The sequence below is a fragment of the Symphalangus syndactylus genome, chromosome 22, assembly GCF_028878055.3.
Source record: "Symphalangus syndactylus isolate Jambi chromosome 22, NHGRI_mSymSyn1-v2.1_pri, whole genome shotgun sequence".
Lineage (NCBI taxonomy): Eukaryota > Metazoa > Chordata > Mammalia > Primates > Hylobatidae > Symphalangus > Symphalangus syndactylus.
In genome coordinates this window covers 22,071,912-22,098,761 of record NC_072444.2, presented here as the reverse complement: position 1 = coordinate 22,098,761, position 26,850 = coordinate 22,071,912, and the positions used below count along the sequence as shown (strand labels likewise).

The window sequence follows — 26,850 nt, the reverse complement described above, 5'->3', positions numbered from 1 at the left end:
GCCAGCTCACAGAATTCTCCACATTTACTCATTGGCTCTCATGAGCCAGCACCAACAGGCCCCAGCTCTCCTCTAGCACAGCAGTGAGCCAGCTACAGCCCTGCCTGGGGGGAGACTGCGGTTCTCTGAGTGGCATCCAGGGTGCTGCACATACCCTGTGACTCAAACTTGCATGAGGGAGCCTATAGCATTCCTGGAAAATCCTGTCCACACACAGCCCATGCACCATCTTGGGGATTTTCACACCATCTATTTCTCATTTTCATTTTTTAACTCAGAAAATCTATTCTTCGTTAGCCAATCATCTAAGATCCTTTTGCAAGTATGGAAAGCAAGTGTAAATCACGACTTCAAATGACCTGGAAGCTCCAGGGGCACAGAGTTTGGAGTCGAACAGCATCACCACTTCCAGGCTTCAGGACCTTGGGCAAGTCTCTGAACCCCACTGAGCCTCTGCTCCTAAATGCACAAAATGTGGGTAAAAATGCTTCCCCTACCCCAGAGTTATTCTCGTGATTAGATGAGGCCACATATACGAAGGGCACAGCACAGCCTAGCACCTAGAGCCTTCTCTCCTTGGTGGTTCAAAGCCAAGTGATAAGAATTAGAGGCCGGGCGCGGCAGCTCACGCCAGTAATCCCAGCACTTTGGGAGGCCGAAGCAGGCAGATCATGAGATCAGGAGATCAAGACCGTCCTGGCTAATATGGTGAAACTCTATCTCTACTAAAAATACAAAAATTAGCCTGGCTTGGTGGTGGGTGCCTGTAGTCCCAGCTACTCGGGAGGCTGAGGCAGGAGAATGGCATGAACCCGGGAGGCAGAGCTTGCAGTGAGCTGAGATTGTGCCACTGCACTCCAGCCTGGGCAACAGAGCGAGACCCCATCTCAAAAAAAAAAAAAAAAATTGCAGACAGCAGAAAACGTGACAGATGCTCCAAGGGCAAGGTCCACTTCCCCGCCTTGTCCACAGCCTCCAGGGCTTCCTGGAAGAATACATGGGTCCTGTGGGACTCTGGGCAAACTTCCTTGGTGTTTTAGGGTGTCCTTCTCACCCTGAAGCCTTGACAGGGTCAGAAGCGGATGTTAGTGTAATAACACAAGAAACAAGGAGATCATCCGGAAACAATGGATTTGGAGTTCTCGAGTACGTTACTGGTTGGGTGTTTGTTCAAGCTGATAGAAATTCAGCCGTGGGTGTGGTCCAGGTCTTTGGCAAGCTGCTATTTTAGACAGTGTGGGAGAGATCAGGAAGAGCACATTTGGCCTCAAAAATAAACAAAGAAAAAACCACCACGCCACATACCATATGGTCAGAGGGAAAGAAAGAGGAGGAAAGAAAGAAAGAAAGAGAATGAAAGAAGGAAGGCACTAGCAAGTATTTTTTAACTATTTCTAAACCAGACTTGTTGATAACTGACCTTGATCCCAAACTCTATGTACATTCTAATGCGAGCTCAGCCAGGAGCCAGTTTTTCAGGAGTCTTTTTTTTATGTTTGTTTATCTTCCTCACTGTTTCCTTGTAGTTACCAGCAGCAATTTCTGAGAAAACCTTGACCTTGCTTATGATAGAGTAGGCCTGTTAAGTAGAGAAGACCGACATTAACCTTCCAACTAAAGCCGCCTTAAATCAACATGCTTTCAAAAAACAAACAAACAATGCCGGGCGCTGTGGCTCACACCTGTAATCCCAGCACTTTGGGAGGCCGAGGCGGGTGGATCATCTGAGGTCAGGAGTTGAAGACCAGCCTGGCCAACATGGTGAAACCCTGTCTCTACTAAAAATACAAAAAATTAGCTGGGCGTGGTGGTGCATGCCTATAATGCCAGCTACTTGGGAGGCTGAGGCAGGAGAATCGCTGGAACCCAGGAGGCAGAGGTTGCAGTGAGCCAAGAGCACACCACTGCACTCCAGCCTGGGTGACAAGAGCGAAATTCCATCTCAATAAATAAATAAATAAATAAATAAATAAAACTTTTTTTTTTAACTGGAAGAGCTGATTGCAGTCTTTGCTGCATTTACAGGTCATGCACCGGCCCCTTTAGAGACCCTCTCATTAGCACTGTGGGGGCTGCAAGTGACAAAACCAGCTCAAACTAGCCTCACAGTACTGAGCAGTTAGTGCAGGGTGCAACGCGAGCCAGGGCTCAAAACCAGCTTCTCTGTTTGTTCATTATGCACAATAGCCAAGAGATGGACACAGCCCAAGTGTCCATGGACAGATGAATGGATAAATAAAATGTGATCTGTCCATGCAATGGAATATTATTCAGCCATGAAAAGGAAGGACATTCTGACACATGCTACAACATGGAGGAATCCAAAGGACATTGTGCTAAGTGAAATAAACCCGTCACAAAAGGACAGATGTTGTATGAATCCACTTATATGAGGGACAAAGAGTATTTAAATTCATAGAAATAGAAGGGGAATGGTGGTTACCAGGGGCTCTTAGGAGAGGAGAAGGGAGAGTTATTTAATGAGAATATATTTTCACTTTTGCAAGATGAAAAAGTTCTGGAGATCTGTTTCACAGCAGTTAGACTTTACTTAAAAATACTGAACTGTACACCTAAAATGGTTAAGATGGAGGATTTTGTTATGTATTTTTTTACAATTAAGCAAAAACAGACTGGGTGTTGGGGCTCATGTCTGTAATCCCAGCACTTTGGGAGGCTGAGGCAGGAGGATCACTTCAGCCCAGGAGTTTGTGACTAGCCTGCACAACATGGCTAAACCCCGTCTTAACAAAAAATACAAAAATTAGCTGGGCCTTGTGGCCTGCATCTATAGTCCAAGCTACTTGGGAGGCTGAGGCAGGAGGATCACCTGAGCCCACAAGGTTAGGCTGTAGTGAGCTGTGATTGCACCACTGCACTCCAGCCTGGATGACAGAGTGACCCTGTTTCAAAAAAAATGGAGAAAAGAAAACCACCTTCCCTCTCTCCACGTCTGGGCTGCACCCCTTGGTGCTGGCTACATTTTCAACTCCCCAGGTCTCTGTGGCTAGAGAGTCTGGTGTCCAGCCTGGTCTCCTTGGCTCTGATTGGATCACATGCCCCACCCCTGGCCAATCACTGTGGCCAGTGAATGTGATTTGTTGCTTAGTCCCACCTACAACAATGGGCCGAGAGAAGGAGGGAGATTTACCCATAGTCTCCAAAAGATGCTGAGTGGGTTCTGGCCCGGCCACTGCAGAAATGTTGCCCTTGAGGCAGGAGACATGCTCATTCCCATTAGAACCTGTGCAGTTAGTTGGCATGAGGCACCCTTACCTTAGAGCCCCGCCCACCGAATGTCCTAGCCTGAAAGTGGATTCCTCCACCACAACCAATAATCTCTACATTTGTGTTCCAGAAGGCTGGAGTAAAACACATCGGAGTTTGCCTGATCTCACCTTCAGCCCATTCATTCAATGAGTACTTATTAAACCCATAGGAAAAGGTCATGGGAATGAGTGAGGCAAGACAGCCCTGAGGATGGGGAGGGACATGATGGATGGAGAAGTCAGTCCAGGGCAGGGGCACAGTGGCTCAGCTTCTGAAATCAAAGAACAGAAAAGAGGGTAGGTGGAGAGGCTGAGATGTTGGCAGTGGAGAGAAATGGGAAACTACACATAAGTTGGCAGTGGAGAGAAATGGGAAACTACACATAAGGTAACAGAGTACTGGAACTCTGCCCAGACCCACTCCTGAAAACAGATTTCAAGTGGGCCAGTGTCATTATGAATGCCTGGCCAGGTGTCCCCAGATGTATTAGTCCGTTCTCACACTGCTATAAGGACATACCAGAGACTGTGTAATTTAAAAATGAAGAGGTTTAATTGACTCACAGTTCCCCAGGGCTGGGGAGGCCTCAGGAAACTTACAATCATGGCAGAAGGGGAAGCAAACGTGTCCTTCCTCACATGGCGGCAGCAAGGAGAAGGGCAGAGCAAGGGGGTGGGGAAAGCCCATTGTAAAACCATCAGATCTCACAAGAAGTCACTCGTTATCACGACAGCAGCATGGAGGTAACTGCCCCCATGATTCCATTACCTCCCACCAGGTCCGTCCCAGCCCCTCCTAAGGGGATTGTGGGAACTACGGTTCAAGATGAGATTTGGGTGGGGCACAGCCAAACCATATATCACCAGGTGATCGGAGTTTGGTGCCAGATTTCCTAGAACAGTCCTCGCTGACTCCAAGAAAGCCTTGGGGGGAATGCATAGGATCCCTGAGCGGCTGTAGACAGACTGCAGCTTGGAGATTAGGATCCTGAGTGAGTGGAGAGACCTCCTCTTCAATAAAACCCAACTGAAGTTCTAGGAGGTGCTGTCTGCTGGAGCTCTGATTTTGGAAGCATTCTGTCCTTTTCCTCATTGTGTGTGTCTGAGCTCATCTTGTCTCTGGGCTACAGAAGGAGAACCGTGAGCCCTGGGAAAATAGGGATGAGTTCTTGCCTAGGAAGCAAACCTTTGAATTTAGCTCTACCTGGAAAGCGTTGTTTGTGCCAAGAGGATTGGGAGACAGAGGAGGGGAGAGAGAAAGAAAGAGAGGAGGGATAGGGCATCAGATCTTGATCCCAGTTCCCTGTCCACCACTGCCTGTGCTGGGTAAATCCCTTAACCTCTCCAAGCCTCACTTCTAACATAGGAATAAGGAGAACCCTCACACAAAGGGTCATGATGAGAAATCAATAAGCTCAGTGCAATAAGTGATAGTGCTCATCAATGCCACCTTCAACCACTAGGCACCAGGGAGAAACCACCACTAAAGTATTAATCCATGGCAAAAGCCAGGTGTCAGCACCACTCCACGTTTGCTCATCCACGGTTAGATGGATTTTGACATGCTCTCCACAGAAAGTAGCTGTAGCATCTTCCCCGGGGCCTCTGCCAGAATCAGGTGTGCTGGTGTGGAAAAGCAAAGGCTAATCAGACAGTCAGCGTCCCTGCAATCCCAGAGCTCTGAACTTTGAGGGATAGAGGGACCCACAGTGTGGACAGAAAGAGAAAAGGCTGTGGAGTCCCAGGGAGCTGGACTGGAATCTCAGTGGTTGGCTTGTCTGTTATTTTGACCAACATTTGAGGACCTACTAGGTATGTGCCAAGCATTTATTCTAGGGGCTGAGGATACAGTGGTAAGAAAGGTAGATGAAAAGTCCCTAATCCCTTAGAGGGGACATTCTCCTGGCTCAGCAGATCAATACCACATCTATGGTGTTCAGAGTCCCTTGTTCTTGCCCGGCCTGTGTCCTCCGAGTGTTGATATTGCAGACTGTTGAGTGTATTAAATGAGTTAATGAAGGTGACTCTTTCGGCAGGACGCCTGGATAAAGCACGCATTCACTCAATGGTAGTGTGATCGTGTGCCGTGTGGTCCAGGCAAGGACCCCCATCCCAAACTTGAGGAGAGTCCAAGAAGGCTTCCTGGGGGAAGTGACTCATTGTTTTTTTTGTTTGTTTATTTTTTAGACAGAGTCTCATTCCGTCGCCCAGGATGGAGTGCAGTGGTGCTATCACAGCTCACTGCAGCCTCTACTTCCTGGGCTCAGGTGATCCTCACCTCAGCCTCTCAAGTAGCTGGGACTACAGGCATAGGCCATAAGGCCCAGCTAATTTTTGAATTTTTGGTGAGGCAGGGTTTTGCCATGTTGCCCAGGCTGGTTTTGAACTCCTGAACTCAAGCTAGCTAGACTCCCACTTTGGCCTCCCAAAGTGTTGGGATTACAGTTGTGCGCCACCATGCCTGACCGGAAGTGACTCATAAACCAAGACCTTGGGCAGCAATGCTATGGCTGGGACAAAGAAATGGAGACCATCCCAGCTGGTCATAACCTCCCCTGACCCTTGTCTGCCCCTGCAGGTCTCCTTCCCATGGATGAGGGGCCCAGCACCATGGCCAGGGCCACAGCCACCTTGTGGCACACAGCAGCCAAACCAGGCCCTCCCACTGCCACATATCCCCTTCCACCAAGGCATCCAGCCAGCACCGATGCAGAGGAGCTGGTCCCAGGCCTTCCCCAGACCCACTGTGGTCCTGCCGGCCTCCCACAGGCGGCCTGTGAGCGCCAGCAAGGAGATGTTCTCGTTTGTGATGGACGACGCCCGCAAGCCCCCCGTCATCAAGCAAGGTATGCGTCAGGGCTGCCATCGGTGGCTTGGGGGTGGTTCACGGCCATGTGGATGGGTCTTGGCTTTGGTTTACTTTCTGATTCTAAAAGTAGAACATGTTCAATTGTAAAAAATAAAAATAAATTCAGGTTAAGCAGAAAGTAAGAAAACAGTTAAAAATCAGCCGTAATCCTTATCCCCAGGGTCTCCCTGTTGACTCTGTGCTGCGTATCCCTCCAGCCTCTGTGCTGTGTCCGTATACACACACCAGGGCACCTGCAGTGGGTGTTGCCTCTGTGTGTGTGTACATATGAGTGTGTCACGGGATCATGTCAACACACTTTGACTCAGTTGTGCAAAAATATTAGTAATTGCAATCCCCTTTGCCCCCAACAGCCCTAGGAGTTTTTAAAATATTTTACCACCATTTTACAGGTCAGAGGAGACTGACACTTACCAAGGAAAATGACTTCTCCTGAGGAAGTGTATTCAGTCCCATCTAATCTAACGTTTTTCGGTCCCATTTAAGGCTGGTGAGCTTGGTGACAGCCCACTCACAGCCTGGTCACTCTGGGACACACACAAGCTTCAGGGTGTCCTTCCTTCCCCACTACCCCCTTGAAAGCCTCATGGCACTTGGGGAGGAAACTTCCCATCTGTCACTGTCCTCTTGGCCTCAGCAGCCTCACCAGCAGAAGAGCTGGTCAGTTTAGTCCCCAGGCATGGTTCCCAGAGTTCCTCCCTAGCCTCTGGCATCAAGGTCCCATTCTCTGTCCTCTTTGTCCCAGCTCCAGGCCCTTCTGAGTCCCCAGGTATCTCCCAGAGGCTTCCATATCTTTTTCCAGTCTTGCTCAAGACCATTCACATAGTCACCTTCTTCAGTCACTAAAATAATTATTATTGTGACATATGCAAGCTGAAGAGTAAAGGCAATGTGTCTCCACGGTTTACATCATCACCATCACATACCTACCACCCACATTGAGAAATGACTCAGCCATTTTCCCCCAACATTTTAATATGAACTTTTTTTGCTGTTGTTGTTGGACGGAGTCTCCCTCTGTCGCCCAGGCTGGAGTGCAGTGGCAGGATTTCGGCAGTGGCACCATCTCAGTGCACTGCAAGCTCTGCCTTCCGGGTTCACACCATTCTCCTGCCTCAGCCTCCCGAGTAGCTGGAACTACAGGCACCCGCCACCACACCCGGCTAATTTTTTGTTTTTGTGTTTTTAGTAGAGACGGGGTTTCACCATGTTAGCCAGGATGGTCTCGATCTCCCAACCTTGTGATCTGCCCACCTCGGCCTCCCAAAGTGCTGGGATTACAGACGTGAGCCACCGCGCCTGGCCTTAATATGAACATTTTTTAAACATACAGCAAAGTAAAAATAATTTTACAATGACCCCCTCCCCACCTAAATCTACCATTAACATTTTACTATACTCTTTTTTTTTTTTTTTGAGACAGAGTCTCACTCTGTTGCCCAGGCTGGAGTTCACCTTCTGGGTTCAAGCGATTCTCCTGCCTCAGCCTCCCAAGTAGCTGGGATTACAGGCACACACCACCATGCCCAGCTAATTTTTGTATTTTTAGTAGAGACGAGGTTTTTCCATGTTGGCCAGGCTGGTCTCAAACTCCTGACCTCAAGTGATCCGCCCACCTTGGCCTCCCAAAGTGCTGGGATTACAGGCGTGAGCCACCATACCTGGCCCATTTTGCTATACTCTTATTGTATATCTATCAATCATTTTGTGAATTCATTAATTCATCTTAATTTTGGATACATTTTAAAATAAGTTTCCTACAGCTGTGGACTTCCCCCTAAACATTATACCATTAACTGGAGTTAATGGAGCACGTATACCATTAACTGGAGTTCAACAGTTTTTGTCTTTTTGTGTAAAATTAACATACGGTGTGTATTAGTTACCAATTTATAACCAATTACTCTAACATATAGCACCTAAAACAAACCAAAATCCTATGCATTATCTTACACAGTTTCTGGGGGTCAGGCATTTGGGAGTAGTTTAGCAGGATGGCTATGGTTCAGGGACTCTCAGGAGGTTGTATTAAGCTTTTGACGAGAGCTGCAGTCCTCTGAAGGCCTGCCTGGGGCTGGAGGACACATCTCCTGGGTAGTTCACTCACATCCGTGTGTGAAGAGGCCTCAGTTCCTCACTAGTGACAGCAGGAAGCCTCAGTTCTTCACCACTACTACCTCTCCTAGGCTGCTTGAGTCTCCTTGTGAAATGGCTGCCAGCTTCCTCCAAAAGAGTGGTCCTAGAGAGAAAAGCAGCAGCCACATGTCTCTTAAGATCCAGCCTCAGGAGTCAAACTCCATCATTTCTCCAGTAGCCTTGGTTACATAGATAAGCTCTGTTATGGCTGAATTGTGTTCTCTCAAAATTTATATGTTGAAGTCCTAATCCCCAGTACCACAGAACCTAACTGTATTGAGAGAGTGCCTTTCTTCCTTCCTTCTTTTCTTTTCTTTTTTTCTTTCTTTTTGAAACTGAGTCTCACTCTGTCACCCAGGCTGGAGTGCAGTGGCATGATCTTGACTCACTAAAACCTCTGCCTTCCAGGTTCAAGTGATTCTCCTGCCTCAGCCTCCCGAGTAGCTAGGATTACAGGCACCCACTACCAGGCCTGGCTAATTTTTGTGGGTTTTTTTTTTTTTTTTTTGAGACGGTCTGCTCTGTCACCCAGGCTGGCGTGCAGTGGCGCAATCTTGGCTTATAGCAAGCTCTGCCTCCCAGGTTCATGCCATTCTCCTGCCTCAGCCTCCCGAGTAGCTGGGACTACAGGCACCCGCCACCACGCCCGGCTAATTTTTTGTATTTTTAGTACAGATGAGTTTTCACCATGTTAGCCAGGCTGGTCTCAAACTCCTGACCTCAGGTGATCCACCTGCCTTTAAAGAGGTAATTAAGTTAAAATGAGGTAGTTAGGGTGGGCCCTAATCCAATCTGACTGTTGTCCTTGTGAGAGGAGGCGATTAGGACACAAGTGACATCAGAGGAAAGACCATGTGAGGACATAGTGAGAAGGTGGCCATCTGCAAACCAAGGAGAGAGGCCTCAGGAGAAGCCACCCGGCCAACACCTTGATCTTGCAGCCTCTAAAACTTGAAAAAATAAATTGGTGCAGTGGCTCACCCCTGTAATCCCAGCAGTTTGGGAGGCTTGAGGCAGGAGGATCCCTTGAAGATAAGAGTTCAAGACCAGCTGGGGAAATATAGCAAGACCCCGTCTCTATTTTTAAAAGAAAAAATTAAAAATTTAATAAAGGAAAATTAATTTCTGTTATTGAGCCCCCTAGTCTGTGGTATTTTGTTATGGCAACCTGAGCATATTAATACAAGCTTCATCCAGCATTGGAGGTGACTATATAGGGGCATGAATACGGGGACAAGAATCACCAGGGTCATCTTGGAGACTGGCTGCCACTCAATGAAATGCACAGATCTCGTGTGAACACTCACTACGTATTGACAATTGTATACACCTGTGTAACCCAAACCCCTGTCAAGAACATCACCATCACCCCAGGAAGCTCCCTCAGGTCCCTTCCAAGTCAGTTCCCAACCCCTTCCCCTAGAGGTAACTACTCTTCCAAATTCTTTTTCCACCACGGATTAGAGATTCCTGTTCTAGATTCTCAAATACATGGAATCATGTCGTGTATGTTTTTCATGTGAGGCTTTTTTCCCTCTGCATATTTCTGAGATTCATCCATTTTGCTGTATGTCTTACAAGTTGTTCTTTGTGGCCAGGCACGGTGGCTCACACCTGTAATCCCAGCACTTTGGGAGGCCAAGGAGGGCGAATCACAAGGTCAGGAGCCTAAGATCAGCCTGATCAACATGGTGAAACCCCACCTCTACTAAAAATACAAAAATTAGCTGGGTGTGGTGGCGCGCACCTGTAATCCCAGCTATTCAGGAGGCTGAGGCAGGAGAATTGCTTGAACCCGGGAGGCAGAGGTTGCAGTGAGCCGAGAGTGTGCCACTGTACTCCAGCCTGGGCAACAGAGCGAGACTCTACCTCAAAAAACAAACAAACAAAAAAAGTTGTTTCTTGTTATCATTGAGTCACATTCCATGAATGTATCACAGATTTCTCTTTATCCATTCGTCCATTGGTAGACACAGGTGCTGTTTCTTTCTTTTTTCACTCAGTCTTTGATGAGTAGATTTCTCCACCTGTTTCTCCAGTGCCACGTTGAACTTGGGAAGTGAGTGAGCCATGAATGGTCCAAAGGCTTTGAGGCCCTCAGATCTGCCTGGGCTTCTCCACTGCAGCCTCCCACCGGGGTGTCATCTGGGTTGGGAAGGCACCATGATGTCTGCTCCCAAACTTCCACCGCATTCCCCTGATGCGGAGAGGGGCTTGCATCTTCCTGTAGTGAGGAGTTCCCCTGTGTCAGACCCGGGCCTCTCTGCTCCAGGCTCAGGAGAACACTGCCGGCTCCAGGCCTCCAGGTTGGCTCTTCATTGAAAGCACCCATTTTTGAGGAATCTGAGGAAGACCTTTCCTCTCTTACCAAAGCTGGACTCTTCAAACAAAAGTGTTTTGCCTTTAGACCATTGCTTTGCTTTCGATTTGAAAAATTCTATTTGGAAACACAAAGCCAAGGACTTATTTATTCTAGGTTAGGGTTTCTCAATCTTGGCACTGCTGACATTTGGGACCAGATAATTGTTTGTTGTGGGGCTGTCCCGTGCATTGATTTTGAGACAGAGGCTCACTCTGTAACCCAGGCTGGAGTGCAGTGGTGCAATCTTGGCTCAGTGCAACCTCTACCTCCCGGGTTCAAGCGATTCTCCTGCCTCAGCCTCCCAAGTAGCTAGGATTCAGGCACCTGCCACCACACCTGGCTAATTTTTGTATTTTTAGAAGAGGTGGAGTTTCACCATGTTGGCCAGGCTGGTCTTGAACTCCTGTCCTCAAGTGATCTGCCTGCCTCAGCCTTCCAAAGTTCTGGGATTACAGGTGTGAGCCACCAGGCCTGGTCCGGCCTGTGCATTGTTGAGTGTTTAGCAACATCCCTGGCTTCTACCCACTCGATACTCTCAGCAGTTCTCCCCCACTCAAGCTGTGATACTCAAAATTGTCCCAAGATGTTACCAAATGTCACCTGAGGGGCAGAATCACCCTGGTCAAGGCCCCCGTCTTGGTGGTGCTCGCCCTTCTCCTCGAACAGGCAGTAAGGCCGCAGCTCTAAGGCCGAATCTTAATGGCAAAGCTCATACAGGTGAGGGAGGAAGAATTAGAATGGAGAATGGAAATGCATGGGGTGATTTTTAAAGATACCATCCTGATTTATATATACTGTAAGTAATGGAATAATAATGAGATTGTTTGACCCTAACACTGGTATCCTACTTTTTAAAATGTAACACTATATCATGAAGGTCAACACATTTACTGCATAATGGTTATGAGTACAGGCTCTGGGTCAGACAAACTTGAGTTCAAATCTTGACTCTATCACTCACCAGCTGTGGCACCTTCGGCAAGTACTTGACATCTCTGTGCCTCAGTTCCCTCACTTACAAAATACAATATGAATGCCATGTCACTAGTTGTTTATGCTGTATTTTTATTGTTGTATTGTTATGTTTTACTGGGTTTTTAAGACGTATTTTTGGCCAGGCATAGTGGCTCCCATCTGTAATCCCAGCACTTTGGGAGGCTGAGACAGGAGGATCACTTAAGCTTAGAGGTTTGAGACCAGCTTGGATAACATAACAAGATCCTGTCTCTACAAAAAATTAAAAATTAGCCAAGCACGGTAGCATGCACCTGTAGTCACAACTACTTGGGAGCCTGAAGTGGGAAGATCAATTGAGCCCAGGAGGTCAAGGCTGCAGTGACCCATGATCATGCTACTGCACTCTAGCCTGGGTGACAGAGCAAGACCCTGTCTGTCTGTCTGTCTCTCTGTCTCTCTAAATATATATATATATATATATATATATATATATATATATATATATACATACACATACATATATATTTTCAATCCACAGTTGGTTAACTCCACAAATGTGGAACCCACACATATGGGGGGCCAGCTGTATCTATTTCTTGTTATAAATCCCAATATCACAGAACCAGATATAAATAAGGCTTTGAGGGCCATACAGTCTGTGTTGCAACTACTCAACTCTGTGTTTGTGGCACAAAAGCAGCCATAGATGATACATACATGAGTAACTGTGGCCACATTCCAATAAAACTGTACTTTCAGTCATAGGCTGGATTCAGCCCCAGGGCTGTAGTTTGCCAATCCCTGCTCTGCCTAACGTTTCATTTACTCCTCACAGTAGCCCTTTATGATAGAGACTATTCATACCCCTAAATAATATGTGTGGAAACTAAGGCTGAAAGAGATTAAATGACCTGCTCGAGAGATTAAACGATCTGCCCAAGATCGCCAGCTCTTCTGTGGCATAGGAGAAAGATCTGGAAAGAGACACATCACATTGGGTAACAGCACAGTTAGCAAAGGAAGAAGGAAGGAGGTGGCCCTTTCTCTTTCTAGTACTTCTGTGATGCTTTCACTGCTTTTCAGTGAACACACACACCACTTTGTAATTTTTTTTTTTTTTTTTGAGATGGAGTCTTGCTCTGTCGCCCAGGCTGGAGTGTAGTGGCGCAATCTCGGCTCACTGCAAGCTCTGCCTCCCAGGTTCACACCATTCTCCTGCCTCAGCCTCCCAAGTAGCTGGGACTACAGGCGCCCGCCACCACGCCCGACTAATTTTTTGTATTTTTAGTAGAGACGGGGTTTTACCGTGTTAGCCAGGATGGTCTCAATCTCCTGACCGCGTGATCCACCCGCCTTGGCCTCCCAAAGTGCTGGGATTACAGGTGTGAGCCACTGTGCCCAGCCTGTAATTTTTAAATTACATAAAATGTCAATCTCTGGGGGGAAACAAACAGGAAGGCTAATGTGAACATCTTCTTCAGGCCTCAGGGAAACTCATGATGTCTTTTGTGCTCTCTGCTGATCTCATGCCTTAGTGTGGACCAATGCCATGAAACTGTCGGAAAAATCAGTGGCCGAGGGGATTCCTGGGGCAGCTCCCCCCGTGGAGATTTATGTGGAGGAGGACTTGGCCCAGCAGGACAAGGTGAGGGAGGGGTCTGGGGAAGGGTGGAGCTGCAGCAGCGAGCGCACTGCAGAGGGACTTGCCGATGCCTGTTCTCTGTGGCCCAGGAGTACCCTTATCCTGCTTCCAAGAAACCACCTCTTATTCCCCAAGACATTCAACCAAATGTTTTATTCTAAACTATGACCTCCGCAACCACTGTTTATTAAGCATCTACTGTGAGCTGAACTGTGTCCTGTGTACTTAACATTCATTCACTCATTTAATCTTTGCTGTCTTCAAAATAGGTTTTTTATCACCATCACTTAACAATGAGGAAACTGGAGCTCAGAGAAGTTAAGTAACTTGCCCAAGGTTGCACAGTACAAGGGGCAGAATTGAGATTCACACCCAGGTCTGGTTAACTTCCCTAGTAGGAGGAAGTGAGAGCTGAGGTCAGAGATGACTAAGCAAATGAGAAAGACTTGTTAAAGAACCAGAGAGGTTTAGGGAGTGAGACAGGAAGAGAGGTCAGAACAGATAAATTGAAGCAAACTTGGGAAGGATGGATCCAGGTTGATTTTGCCTCACTTAGCCACAACCTGAAAATTATATTATGATCGACTACTTTTGCACTAACCTAATACTAAAAGCAATGATCCAACAATGCCTTGCTTCCCCTAAAGATCAGGGCTGACCTTGCAGCAATTCTCAGAGTCTGTAAGGAGCAGAACCACCTGGAGCGCTTGTCACACTCGGGAGTGACAAGTCCAGGAGTCTGCAGCAATGGTGAGGAAGGTGGGAAGTCAGGTTTGGATGCTCTGTCAGTTACCCACTGCTGTAAACAAGCCAGCCCAAAACTTAGTGGCTTAAAACAGCAATTTATTTCCCACAATTCTATGGGTTGCCTTGGAAGGTTCTCCTGCCGGTGTCTTCTGCCTCACTCATGCAACTGCAGTCAATCCGTGGCGTGACAGGGGCTGGTGGTCTCAGAAGGCCTCATTCCCATGTCTGGGACCTTGGTTGGGACACCTGGAATTAGTTTTTTTGCTTGTTTTTGTTTTTTTAGTTTCTTCCCACAGACAGATTTATTTTTTTTTAAGTTTTTATAGAGTTTTTATTAGTTTTCTTTTTTTAATTTTTCCATAATTTATTGCGATGTAGGTGGTATTTGGTTACATGAGTAAACTAGTACAGCCAATATGGAAAACAGCATGGAGATGCCTTAAAGAACTAAAAACAGAACCACCATTTGATCCGGCAATCCCACCACTGGGTATATACCCAGAGGAAAAACAGTCATTATTCGAAAAAGATACTTGCACATGCCTGTTTATAGCAGCACAATTCACAATTGCAAAATCACGGAACCAATCCAAATGCCCATCAATCAATGAGTGGATAAAGAAACTGTGGTATATATATTCAATGGAATACTATGCAGCCATAAAAAGGAATGAATTAACAGCATTTGCAGTTACCTGGATGAGATTGGAGACTATTATCCTAAGTGAAGTAACTCGGGAATGGAAAACCAAACATCGTATGTTCTCACTGATATGTGAGAGCTAAGCTATGAGGATGCAAAGGCATAAGAGTGATACAGTGGACTTTGGAGATTTAGGGGGAAGAGTGGGAGCAGGGCGAGGGATAAAAGTCTACAAATACGATGCAGTGTATACTGCTCGGGTGATAGGTATACCAAAATCTCACCACTAAAAATCACCACTAAAGGACACTTGGAATTGTGAGCCCTCTCTGCACATGGCTTTTCATCCTGGGCTTCTTCATAGCAGTACAGTGGCCTCTGGGTTTCCAGAGGGCCAGGACAGAAGCTGTACAGCCCCTTAAGAACTTGCTTGGAGACCACCCAGTATCATGTCTATCACTTTTTCTTGGTCAAAGCAGATCACAGGGCCAGCCTAGATTTAGGGGCTGGGGAAAATAGACTCCACTGCTTGATGGCAGAAGCTGCAAAGTTATTTGTAGCCATTTTTAATCCACCACAGTTGTTAAGCTGGAAATAGGATCCAACCACATTTCTAAATTTTTACTATTTATGAAATATTTATGCCCTGGCTTGTCAGGTCTCCTTCAAGTGCAAGTGACAATAAACAAATTGATTTAAGAAAAAATAGGCTGGGCTCAGTGGCTCATGCCTGTAATCCCAGCACTTTGGGAGGCCAAGCAGGAGGATCACTTGAGCCCAGGAGTTCAAGCCCAGCCTGGGCAACATAGTAAGACTCGATTTCTGCAAAAAAACACAAAAAACAAAAAACAAACAACAACAACAAAAAAACGAGCCACACATAGTGGAACTTGCCTATAGTCCCAGCTACTAGGGAGGCTGAGGTGGGAGAATCACTTGAGCCCAGGGGATCAAGGCTGCAGTGAGCTGTGATTGCACCACCGTGCTCCAGCCTGGGTGACAGAGCAAGACCCTGTCTCAAAAAAAAAAAAGAAAGAAAGAAAGAAAGAAGAAAGAAAGAAAGAAAGAAAGAAAGAAAGAAAGAAAGAAAGAAAGAAAGAAAGAAAGCAAGCAAGCAAGCAAGCATTTATTGTCTTATCTTACTGGAAAATGTAAAGGCCAACCAACTTCAGGCATGACTGGATCCAGGAGCTTGAATGATCAGCTTCCCCTCCCCCGCTATCAGTTTCTCCACTGTTTCCTTCATAGTTTTGCTTTCTGCAGCAGGCTGGCTTCTTATGTTGGAAAGCATGACTGTAGACAAACTGAAGTCTGTAAGCTTAAAGTTTATGATCCAAAAGGAAGCAAGAGCTTCTTCCTCTTTTAAGTAATACCTGAAATCTCTGAGAAAATGCCAATTGACCAGGCTGGGTCACATGCACAATGGCAGGTGGAACAGGAAGGATCAGGGCACATAACTGACCCTCCTACCAAGACCATGTGGAAGGGTCGGGGGTGCTCCCTCAAGGGAGTCACAGGGTCCTCACCAGAAAGGCAGGAATCATAGCTGTGCACCATAAGCTGCAGGCTTCTCTATACTTCAGTGCCCAGCACGAGCGTGGCGTACAGTAGATGCTCAATACATGTTTGTTCTGTGGATATTGAACAAACACCTGGCTAGAAATGGAGCCCTCGGGTAACTCATATTGGATAAGGCAAGGGGCTGCCCCAGAGCACGGACTCTGAGGCTGTCCTTTGAAATGTTGCCACAAGCACTCACAGGGACCCAACGACAGACCCTGGGGCAGCAGTTGGGCTCCATCATGACCAAAACCCTGTGGTTCCCCAGGTTAGCAAAAGCTAGAAGGTCGAGCTCCCCAGGCAATGAGCTGGTCTAGAAACTGCCCACCCACTTCCTTCCAACCAGTGGAAAATTGCATGGAGAGCAGTTTCTTCTCAAAATAACTGATCAGGAACTCTGAGCTGCCTATGAATCACGTCGGGGAATTTTTGTTCTCAGTCTTCCTGATATTTTATTGATGAGTTCTGGTGAGAAGTTTGGGGGATTTTTTTTCCCCTTTTTTGGGAAACCTAACAAATTCTTCGGCTACAGTGCTTTTTCTTTTGGCGAGATGGGGGACTGGGTTAATGATACCTGTGGGCACAGCCTGCCAAGCCCAAAGTTTTTTCCAGCCTGAAATTTACAAGAGCCTACATACATAAATCACCATTCCCCTCTCATTTATTTTTCATGACGCAGTTACCTGGAATAAATTTTTATGTGAATAATCAAAAGAGCCAGGGAATAACAGAAGAGAGGAAAGGGGAAAAGCTATTTCAGAATGTATTAAATTTGTAAAGTTAAATAGCCCCATTATAGTCAGAATGTGGTTGAATAGAGTCATTTCCTTAATTACCTTTCCTTGGTCCCTAGATGTTAGACTGAGGCCTGGTAAGTTGGTTCCTAAAAATATTGTAAATAAACTTTTTGGCAACAAAAATTCCCAAGTGGGATGGTGGTTCTTCATATGAAAGTATAATTTTAGGGGAAAGGAAAGTTTCTGTCCCTCTAAGATATACACATGCATTATAGGAGTCTATACACAAGTAATCATTTTAACCAAACTTTCGTCTCTATGAGTTTCCAAGTGACAGAGCCTCAAAGTCTGCCTTTTCTCTGCCTGCCCGCCCTTACTTTCCCAAAAGAATTACACTATAATTTTCCTACCTTTTTTTGAGACAGTTTCGCTCTTGTTGCCCAGGCTAGAGTGCAATGGCATGGTCTTGGCTCACTGCAACCTTTGCCTTCCGGGTTCAAGCGCTTCTCCTGTCTCAGCCTCCCAAGTAGCTGGGATTACAGGCGCCCGCCACTACACCTGGCTAATTTTTGTATTTTTAGTAGAGATGGGATTTCGCCATGTTGGCCAGGCTGGTCTTGAACTCCCGGACCTCAGGCGATCCACCCACCTTGGCCTCCCAAAGTGCTAGGATTACAGGCGTGAGCCACTGCACCCAGCCCCTACCTTTTTTTTAATGGGCTCAGCCTCACACCTAGGCCCACACCCGGTAAGCTTCCCATCTGATCTCTACCCAGGATGAAATAATTCTGCTGCTGGGAAAAGAGGTCAGCCGTCTCTCAGATTATGAAATTGAATCCAAATACAAAGACGTCATAATAGCAAACCTGCAGGATGAAGTGGCTGAGCTGAGTCAGAAGGTGTCGGAGACCACCACCTCCAGGCAGAATGAGAGGGAGATCTCGCAGAAGTGTCAGGTTCTGGATGAAGACATCGATGCCAAACAGAAAGAGATCCAGAGCTTGAAAAGCCAGGTAGGCAGAGCCTGAGAGGTACAGCATAGCTCTCAGGCCAAGGCCCGGGGGGCCCCAGGACCACCAACCAAGGTGAGCCACCCAGAGTTAGGGAACGCGTGGTCAGTGGAGCATGCTGGTTAAGAACACAAATCCACAAGACTGGGACATTCGGCAGTTTCCTAGCATGGTAAGAATAAGATCAGCCTTTGTTCAGCACTGGCCATGTGCAAGAACTAGTGCAAAGCACTTTAGATTAGTTTATTTAAATCCCACAATCCTCTGACACATCCATTCTACAGATGAAGGGTCTACGGCAGGCCCAGGCCAGGCGTGGTGGCTCACACCTGTAATCTGGCACTTTGGGAGGCCGAGGCAGGCGGATCACTTGAGGTCAGGAGTTTGAGACCAGCCTGGCCAATATGGTGAAACCCCATCTCTATTAAAAATACAAAAATTAGCCAGGCGTGGTGGTGTATGCCTGTAATCCCAACTACTCGGGAGGCTGAGGCTGAACCTGGGAGGCAGAAGTTAGAGTGAACTGAGATTGTGCCACTGCACTTCAGCCTGGGTGACAGAGTGAGACCCTGTCTCAAAAAGAAAGAAAGAAAAAAGTCTAAGACAGGCCCAGAGACACCCAAGAACTGCTTACAGCTTGCACAGCATGTGAGAGGTGGCGGTGCAATTTGAACTCAGGTCCGCCTTCTCGCAGACCCCATGTTCTCACCTTCATTTCCTATTTCCCCGCAATGCTGTCACTTTAGTAACCACGTCTCACCCAAATCCAGCCCCAGCCAGAGAGAGCTATGGGAAGTTAGCTAAGTGGGGAGAAGGAACCGCCCAGTGTTCCAAACACAGAGGCCTTTACCAAACCCTGAAGGCAGTTAGTTACTGGTTCACTTATAGGGAATTTCATCAAACAAAAATTCTTCACCTGGAATTTCTGAATTTATCGGTCATGTATGTTTCTCTTGAAACTTGATTCAAATTCCTTTTTTTTTTTTTTTTTACTTTAAAATTGGTCAGTGATGGCCAGGCACGGTGGCTCATGCCTGTAATCCCAGCACTTCAGGAGGCTGAGGCGGGCAGATCACGAGGTCAGGAGATCAAGACCATCCTGGCTAACACAGTGTAACCCCGACTCTACTAAAAATACAAAAAATTAGCCGGGTGTGGTGGCAGGCGCCTGTAGTCCCAGCTGCTCGGGAGGCAGTAGAATGGTGTGAACCCGGGAGGCAGAGCTTGCAGTGAGCCAAGATCACGCCACTGCACTCCAGCCTGGGCGACAGAGCGAGACTCCGTCTCAAAGAAACAAAATTGGTCAGTGCTATTGTATATCAGTCAACAAATTGGTTAAAAGAGTAATGGGCCACTGGTGAATTTCACCCTCAGTGCATCATGCTGGTTAAACTGTAGACATGCCTGGGGCCTCTGTTCACCGATTCACTGCTTTTGGCCTCTCCCTTCTGTACCCAATTCAGGGTGCACAGTTTCAGTCCTGGAAAAAGCCTAGGTTAGACCTGGTGAACCTAGAAGAGTCTTTCCAGGACTATAAACTCCACAAGGGCAAGGGCTGGGCCTAGTTACCTTCCAGAATAGGACAGTGTCTGTTCATTCATTCATTCATCCACTCATTCGTTCATTCAAATGTTTGTTGAGTGACTAGCCAGTGCCAGGCCCTCTTTTGGGCTCTGGGAATTCGGCAGAGAACAAGGTTGACCTGATCCTTGTCTTCTTACAGTTGTGTTCCAATGCGGGGGACAGAGTAGACAAGAAAACAGACAAATATATGCCCTAATATTGAGGCAGTGACCCTCCTTCAGACCTGTTTTTGAAAGTGCAATGAAAGGAGCTGGTCCTATAGGAAATACCGCGGCAGACAGCTGCCTGGACATGTCTCTAACTCATTGAGGAGCCTCTTTCTCTTCTCATCTGAGCCCAGTTTTGCAACCAGATCTCCATCTTTTTCAGTAACTCTCCCATTTCAGAGCTTTCCTGCACTAAGTGAAGTGTCTTGTCCAGGTACAAGGTTAAGGATGAGTAACTGTCACATCTCTTTGAGTCTGTGTCCACATTTTGGGTATTGTTTAAAGTGCTCACATTATCTGGAAACTTGTCTTTCACCAAGAAATTATCTAGAAATAATTACTCTGTAGCCGGGCGTGGTGGCTCACGCCTGTAATCCCAGCACTTTGGGAGGCCAAGGTGGGCAGATCACCTGAGGTCAGGAGTTCGAGACCAGTTTGGCCAACATGGCGAAACCCATCTCTACTAAAAATACAAAAATTAGCCAGGCGTGATGGGGCGGGCCTGTAATCCCAGCTACTTGGGAGGCTGAGGCAGGAGAATCACTTGAACTTGGGAGGTAGAGGTTGTAGTGAGCTGAGATCATGCCACCACACTTTAGCCTGGGCAACAGAGTGAGACTCTCTCTCAAAAAAAAAAAAAGAAAGAAAGAATTACTCTGACTTATTAATACTCCTCCCCCCACTTTGATCTTGGCTCATAATTGAAAGATGATATTTTATAACAAAGCATCTCTGAGCTAAAGGATGCAGTTGGTCTGAATCCAAATCAAGTTTCATCTGCTCACATTTTAGTCTCTTAAATATTCTGTTGCCAACAGAACATTCAAGCAGACGTACAAGCCACATGGCAGGTTGATTTATTGTTCTGATTACTTTATTCTCCCGGGTCTCCTGAAAGTGTGTGCATAACGATTTGCTCTCAAAGCCCTTCGATCTGATACAATACCCCAAGACAATGCGTACCGCCATGCGGCCTGCACTGCCTGTGCTAATTAGAAGCTGAATTAGTATCTTGAAGCAATCAGTCTTCCTAGCACTATTAACTTTCTTATGACCCAGTGCCCATTTTATTACACAGTATAATAGGCACTAAACACCTGGGGATTTATGCCAATTATAGACAATATGGATATTTATTTTGGTCATGAAGTTGATGAAGATGTTTGAAGACTACTTGGAGTTTTCCCACAGTCTGATATCCTAAAGCTCTGGTACTTAGATTGAAACATTTCGTATCTGTCAGACAGCACTGGAGTCTGGGGGATGTATTTTCCCATCCCTTCTGGAAGTTTCTCTCTGTGTTGTGCCTCTGGTATACAAACAAAAGTATTAAGCTGAGAAGAGCTGTAACTTTAAAAAAAAAAAATTCCAAATGCCTTTTTATGGGACAGTTGCATGTCCCCACAGAAAACAGGAAGAGGTGAAATAATTTTTTTCACTCCAAGTTTCCAAAGCGGAGACCTGCACAAGTGTGGCCTTGGAGAGGATTGGGACATTGCAGCCCGTGTCCCTCCATCTTCTAGTGAGCACCCCTTCTCCAGTGTCTCAGATGCCCCAAGGAAAATGTGACTGGTACACGAAATGGGCCGTAGAAATTGTGAAACCTTGATCCTTCTGTTAATTCTACCACCGTGTCATAGCCACAAGGTTTTCAGGGACAGACACTAAAAGCAGACTATGAGCGCCACCTGGTGGTCAGGTGCAGGGCACACCGTGTCTGCATTGTCGGGGTCCCCCCGCTCCCACCCTGTCATATCTTATGATATGCCTGCAACACGATGTCATGATTCACAGGGATTCTTGCACTCCTCTTAATAACGATCACACTGGCGTTTAAGTGAGCCTAGGCAAGGCTTACAAATGCACACAAAAATATTATCAATCTACCTTCCTGGAGGCAGGCAAGAGAAGCAGAAGCTAAAATGCACCGTAGAATAATCAGAGCTAGTATCTATGTGGGGAGCCAGGCATGGTCTGAGTACTCTTACATGTACTAACTTATTAAAATGCTTTCAACAACCCTGAAATTACGACTGTCACTGCACTTACAGAATTAAAAAATGGGACAGAATTGATGTCCTCCCTACCTTCACACAGAGATGGATTTTGCAGACGGCATTCTGGCTCCTGAGTCCCTACCATGCTCCACAGCCTCAGGCTCTTAATGCTGGTTCCTAGAGCCACGTGGAAAGAACTGGAAGCAGGCAACTAAAGCCTGGATTTGGATCGTAACTCTACCACCGACTGATGCGTGCAATCCCAAGCAAGCAACCTCACCCCTCTGAGTCTTGATTTCCTCACTTGCAAAATGGGAGCTGATATGGTTTGGCTGTGTCCCCACCAAATCTCAACTTGAATTGTACCGCAGAAATCCCATATGTTGTGGGAGGGACCCAGGGGGAGGTAATTGAATCATGGAGGCCAGTATTTCCTGTGCTGTTCTCATTATAGTGAATAAGTCTCATGAGATCTGATGGTTTTATCAGGGGTTTCCGCTTTTGCTTCTTCCTCATTTTCTCTTGCTGCCGCCATGTAAGAAGTGCTTTTCGCCTCCCCATGATTCTGAGGCCTCCCCAGCCATGTGGAACTGTAAGTCCAATTAAATCTCTTTTTCTTCCCCGTATCGGGTATGGCTTTATCAGCAGTGTGAAAACAGACTAATACAGTAAATTGGTACCAATAGAGTGGGGCATTGCTGAAAAGATACCTGAAAATGTGGAAGCAACTTTGGAACTGAGTAACAGGCAGAGATTGGAACAGTTTGGAGGGCTCAGAAGAAGACAGGAAAATGTGGGAAAGTTTGGAACTTTCTAGAGACTTGCTGAATGGCTTTGACAAAAAGCCTGATAGTGATATGGACAATAAAAGCCAGGCTGAGGTGGTCTCAGATGGAAATGAGGAACTTGTTGGGAACTGGAGCAAAGGTGACTCTTGTTATGTTTTAGCAAAGAGAATGGTGGCATTTCACCCCTGCCCTAAAGATTTGTGGAACTTTGAACTTGAGAGAGATACTTTAGTGTATCCAGCAGAAGAAATTTCTAAGCAGCAAAGCATTCAAAAGGTGACTTGGGTGCTGTGAAAAGCATTCCATTTTAAAAGGGAAACAGCATAAAAGTTCAGAAAATTTGCAGCCTGATGATGGAGGAGAAAAGAAAAAACCATTTTCTCAGGGAGAAATTCAAGCCAGCTGCAGAAATTTGCATAAGTACCAAGGAGACTAATGTTAATCCCCAAGGCCATGGGGAAAATGTCTCCAGGACATGTCAGAGACCTTCACAGCAGCCCCTCCCATCACAGGCCCAGAGGCCCAGGAGGAAAAATTGGTTTTGTGGGTCAGGCCCAGGGTCCCCATGCTGTGTGCAGCCTAGGGACTTGGTGCCCTGTATCCTACCCCCTCCAGCCATGGCTAAAAGGAGCCAACATAGAGCTCGGGCTGTGGCTTCAGAGGGTGGAAGCCCCAAGCCTTCGCAGCTTCCACATGGTGTTGAGCCTGCAGGTGCACAGAAGTCAAGAATTGAGGTTTGGGAACCTCTGCTTAGATTTCAGAAGATGTATGGAAACGCCTGGATGCCCATGCAGAAGTTTGCTGTGGGGTCAGGGCCCTCACGGAGAACCTTCGCTAGGGCAGTACAGAAGGGAAATGTGGGGTCAGAGCCCCCACACAGAGTCCCTACTGGGGCACTGCCTAGTGGAGCTGTGAGAAGAGGGCCCCCGTCCTCCAGACCCCAGAATGATAGAGCCACCAATGACTTGAATCGTGCTCCTGGAAAAGCCGCAGACACTCAACGCCAGCCCGTGAAAGCAGCTGGGAGAGAGGCTGTACCCTGCAAAGCCACAGGGGCAAAGCTGCCCAAGACCATGGGAACCCACCTCTTGCATTAGCGTAATCTGGATGGGAGACCTGGAGTCAAAAGATCATTTTGGAGCTTTAAAGTTTGACTGCCCTGCTGGATTTCAGACTTGCATGGGCCCTGTAACCCCTTTGTTTTGGCCAATTTCTCCCATTTGGAATGGCTGTATTTACCCAATACCTATACCCCCATTGTACCTAGGAAGTAACTAGCTTGCTTTTGATTTTGCAGGCTCATAGGCAGGAAGGACTTGCCTGGTCGCAGATGAGACTTTGACTTTTGGGTTAATGCTGAAATGAGTTAAGACTTTGGGGGACTATTGGGAAGGCATGGTTGGTTTTGAAATGTGAGGACATGAGATTTGGAGGGGCCAGGGGCAGAATGATATGGTTTTGCTGTGTCCCCACCAAATCTCAACTTGAATTGTATCTCCCAGAGTTCCCACATATTGTAGGAGGGACACAGGGAGAGGTAATTGAATCATGGGGGCTGGTCTTTCCCATGCTGTTCTCATTATAGTGAGTAAGTTTCACAAGATCTGATGGGCTTATCAGGGGTTTCTGCTTTTGCTTTTTCCTCATTTTCTCTTGCTGCCACCATGATTCTGAGGCCTCCCCAGCCAGTGGAACTGTAATTCCAATTAAACCTCTTTTTCTTTTTTTTTTTTTTTTTGAGATGGAATCTCGCTCTGTCACCCAGGCTGGAGTGCAGTGGCGTGATCTCGGCTCACTGCAAGCTCTGCCTCCCAGGTTCACGCCATTCTCCTGTCTCAGCCTCCCAAGTAGCTGGGACTACAGATGCCCACCACCACGCCCGGCTAGTTTTTTGTATTTTTAGTAGAGATGGGATTTCACCATGTTAGCCAGGATGGTCTCGATCTCCTGACCTCGCGATCCGCCCGCCTCAGCCTCCCAAAGTGCTGGGATTACAGGCATAAGCCACTGCACCCGGCCTAAACCTCTTTTTCTTCCCAGTCTCGGGTATGTCTCTATCAGCAGCATGGAAACAGACTAATGCGGGAGCATTCCCAGGAGCCTCCTGCGGAGAGGCCATGAGGCTCTGTTGAAGGAGTAGTGTCTGTGAGTGGGCTTTGTAAGCTCTAGAGTGCTCTATGAGATATAACCTATTGTTATCATTTGAGGGAATTAATTTTATAACCTGCTTCCCTCTCTTGAACTTTGCTCTGTATCCAGTCAGTACTGGGCAACCTGGAACCAACTAGTGGTCTTTTTATGGCTGGAGAGTCCAAAGGTCATCAGAAGGCACATTGAGGAACCAGGTATCCCCAGTGGCAGCCAGGCCTGGGCCCCTTTATGGGCACAAAGATAAGGTTCATGTTCGGTGACATAGGAAGTGGTGGTCCTTGAAGGAATAGGCTCTCCCCTGTCCCTTCCACTGGTTAAAACTAAAAAGCTTGGTTTCCCCAACACCCCAGCCAAAAATCAATCTGAATCTTTCTGTCAAGCTTGTGAGAAGTACCTGTGTGTCTCCCAGATGTGGGCCAGCCCCCCTCTGACTGTACCACCTCCTCCCACAGATCAGTGCCCTGCAAAAAGGCTACAGCCAGGTGCTATGCCAGACCCTGTCGGAGCGGAACTCAGAAATCACATCCCTGAAGAACGAGGGCGAGAACTTAAAGAGGGACAACGCCATCGCGTCAGGTGAGCCCTTGTTGGAGTCGGGCCTAGGAGCTGCCACTCCCATACCCAGTGTTCTTGGCCACAGCAGACATTACCAATCAACCACATACTTTTTGTTACTGAACTTGGCTGCGGCCTCAGAGTTCTTCCCAGCAGCCCTTTAGGCAGCTCCTGTCCATGAATCTGAGTTTGCCCTCAGAGGTTTATGTGCCATCCAGTTCCTAGCATAGGGCCTGGTTTGGAGTGAGCCCTTGATAAATATTTGAGCAAATGTTATCTCTTAGCTAAAAGGCCTGCTGAGCATGGACCTCACCAGGGAGCACACAGGACAAGCTGCGGTTCAGGCAGTCCCATGAGCCAGTTTGCTGTGAATGCGAACTAGAATGCGGCTAAAATGGGGTTGCCCATTTAAGGCACCCAGCCTCTTACCCATCTCACACTGGTGCTCTTGGGCTGGAGCGAAAGCATTTTGCTAATTGAGAGGTAGCTGGATACTCAAGAACTTGGGTGGGGAATGGGGCAGCCAACTCATGGCCCACCCTTGCCAGGCACAGCCATTTCTTAGCCTGGATTCATTCATTCATTCATTCATTCAACACATTTATGGAGCACTGCTAGATGCCAGGCACTGTTCTAGGCACTGGGGAGAGACAGCCCTGAGCAAACAGTCAAGATCCCTCTGCTCACGGGGCTCACACCTGGGAGAGGATGACAGACAATAAGAAGTAAACAGATAAATGAACAAGCCCGTACCAGAGAGAGATCAGTGCTCCAGAGGAAATAAAGCTGGGCACCGTGGTGGGGAAGTGCTTCAGCGGGTGAAGTGAAGGGGAATAGCTTAGTGCAAGCTTGTCCAGCCCATGACCTGCGGGCCACATGTGGCTCAGGACAGCTTTGACTGAGGCCTGACACAAATTCCTCAACTTTCCTAAAACATTATGAGATTTTTTTTTTTTTAGCTCATCAGCTATTATTAGCGTGAGTGTATTTTATGTGTGGCCCAAAACCATTCTTCTTCTTCCATTGTGGCTCAGGGAAGCCAAAAGATTGGACACCCCTGGCTTAGTGCCTGGGCAGGGATATCTCTGAGGAGGTGGGAGGGGCTGTTGGGAGGCCCCTGGGAACAGTATGCCGGGCAGAGAGCGTGGGTGCAAAGGCCCTGAGGCTGGACTGAGCCACAGTGTTGGAGCAGCGGCCAGCGAGTGTGGCTGGGGTCAGGGAACAAGGGGCTGTGGGACCCGGTGGGGTCAGGAGGGAGGCAGGGCCACATTACAGGGGAGGGATTCGGGTTTTCTTCTAAGTGTGATGGGACACGTTAGGGTTTTTAAGGCAGAGAATGACATGTCTAGAGACCTGCAGATGATGGGGCCATGGACAGAGAAAGGGGGAAGAGAGAAAAGCAGGTGGTGGGGAGGGAATGAGTCCGGGTTGGGCATATTGCTCCTAAAGTCCCCCCTGCACAGCAGGAAACATGCCCGTGGCTGTGAAAGCGGAGCCTAGCATTGAGCCAGACACAATGGCTGTCTCTGCAGGACCCAGGCCGCCTGGCCATGGCTTTCCCTCTGCCTTACTCTGCAGTCCCCCTCCCCACTCCAGGCTTCTACCTCTGCTCTTCCCTAACATGGAATGTTCTTGGA

The 26,850-nt window shown here is 47.3% G+C and overlaps 1 protein-coding gene across 14 annotated transcripts in view; it reads left to right on the top strand.

Annotated features, from left to right (window-relative positions):
• The window catches only part of FHAD1 (forkhead associated phosphopeptide binding domain 1), a 152,963-nt gene that overhangs the window by 36,378 nt on the left and 89,735 nt on the right, over positions 1 to 26,850 (top strand). For 12 of the 14 annotated variants that reach the window (XM_063631798.1, XM_063631802.1, XM_055261903.2 and 9 more), the window contains exons 4-7: positions 5,848 to 6,115; positions 13,129 to 13,238; positions 17,699 to 17,935; positions 25,111 to 25,234. In XM_063631798.1, coding sequence (XP_063487868.1) covers positions 5,848 to 6,115; positions 13,129 to 13,238; positions 17,699 to 17,935; positions 25,111 to 25,234 — 739 coding nt within the window. Of the gene's footprint in view, positions 1 to 348; positions 475 to 5,847; positions 6,116 to 13,128; positions 13,239 to 17,698; positions 17,936 to 25,110; positions 25,235 to 26,850 lie in introns of those variants that run through there. The other 2 variants (XM_063631806.1, XM_063631808.1) reach the window with 2 other exon arrangements.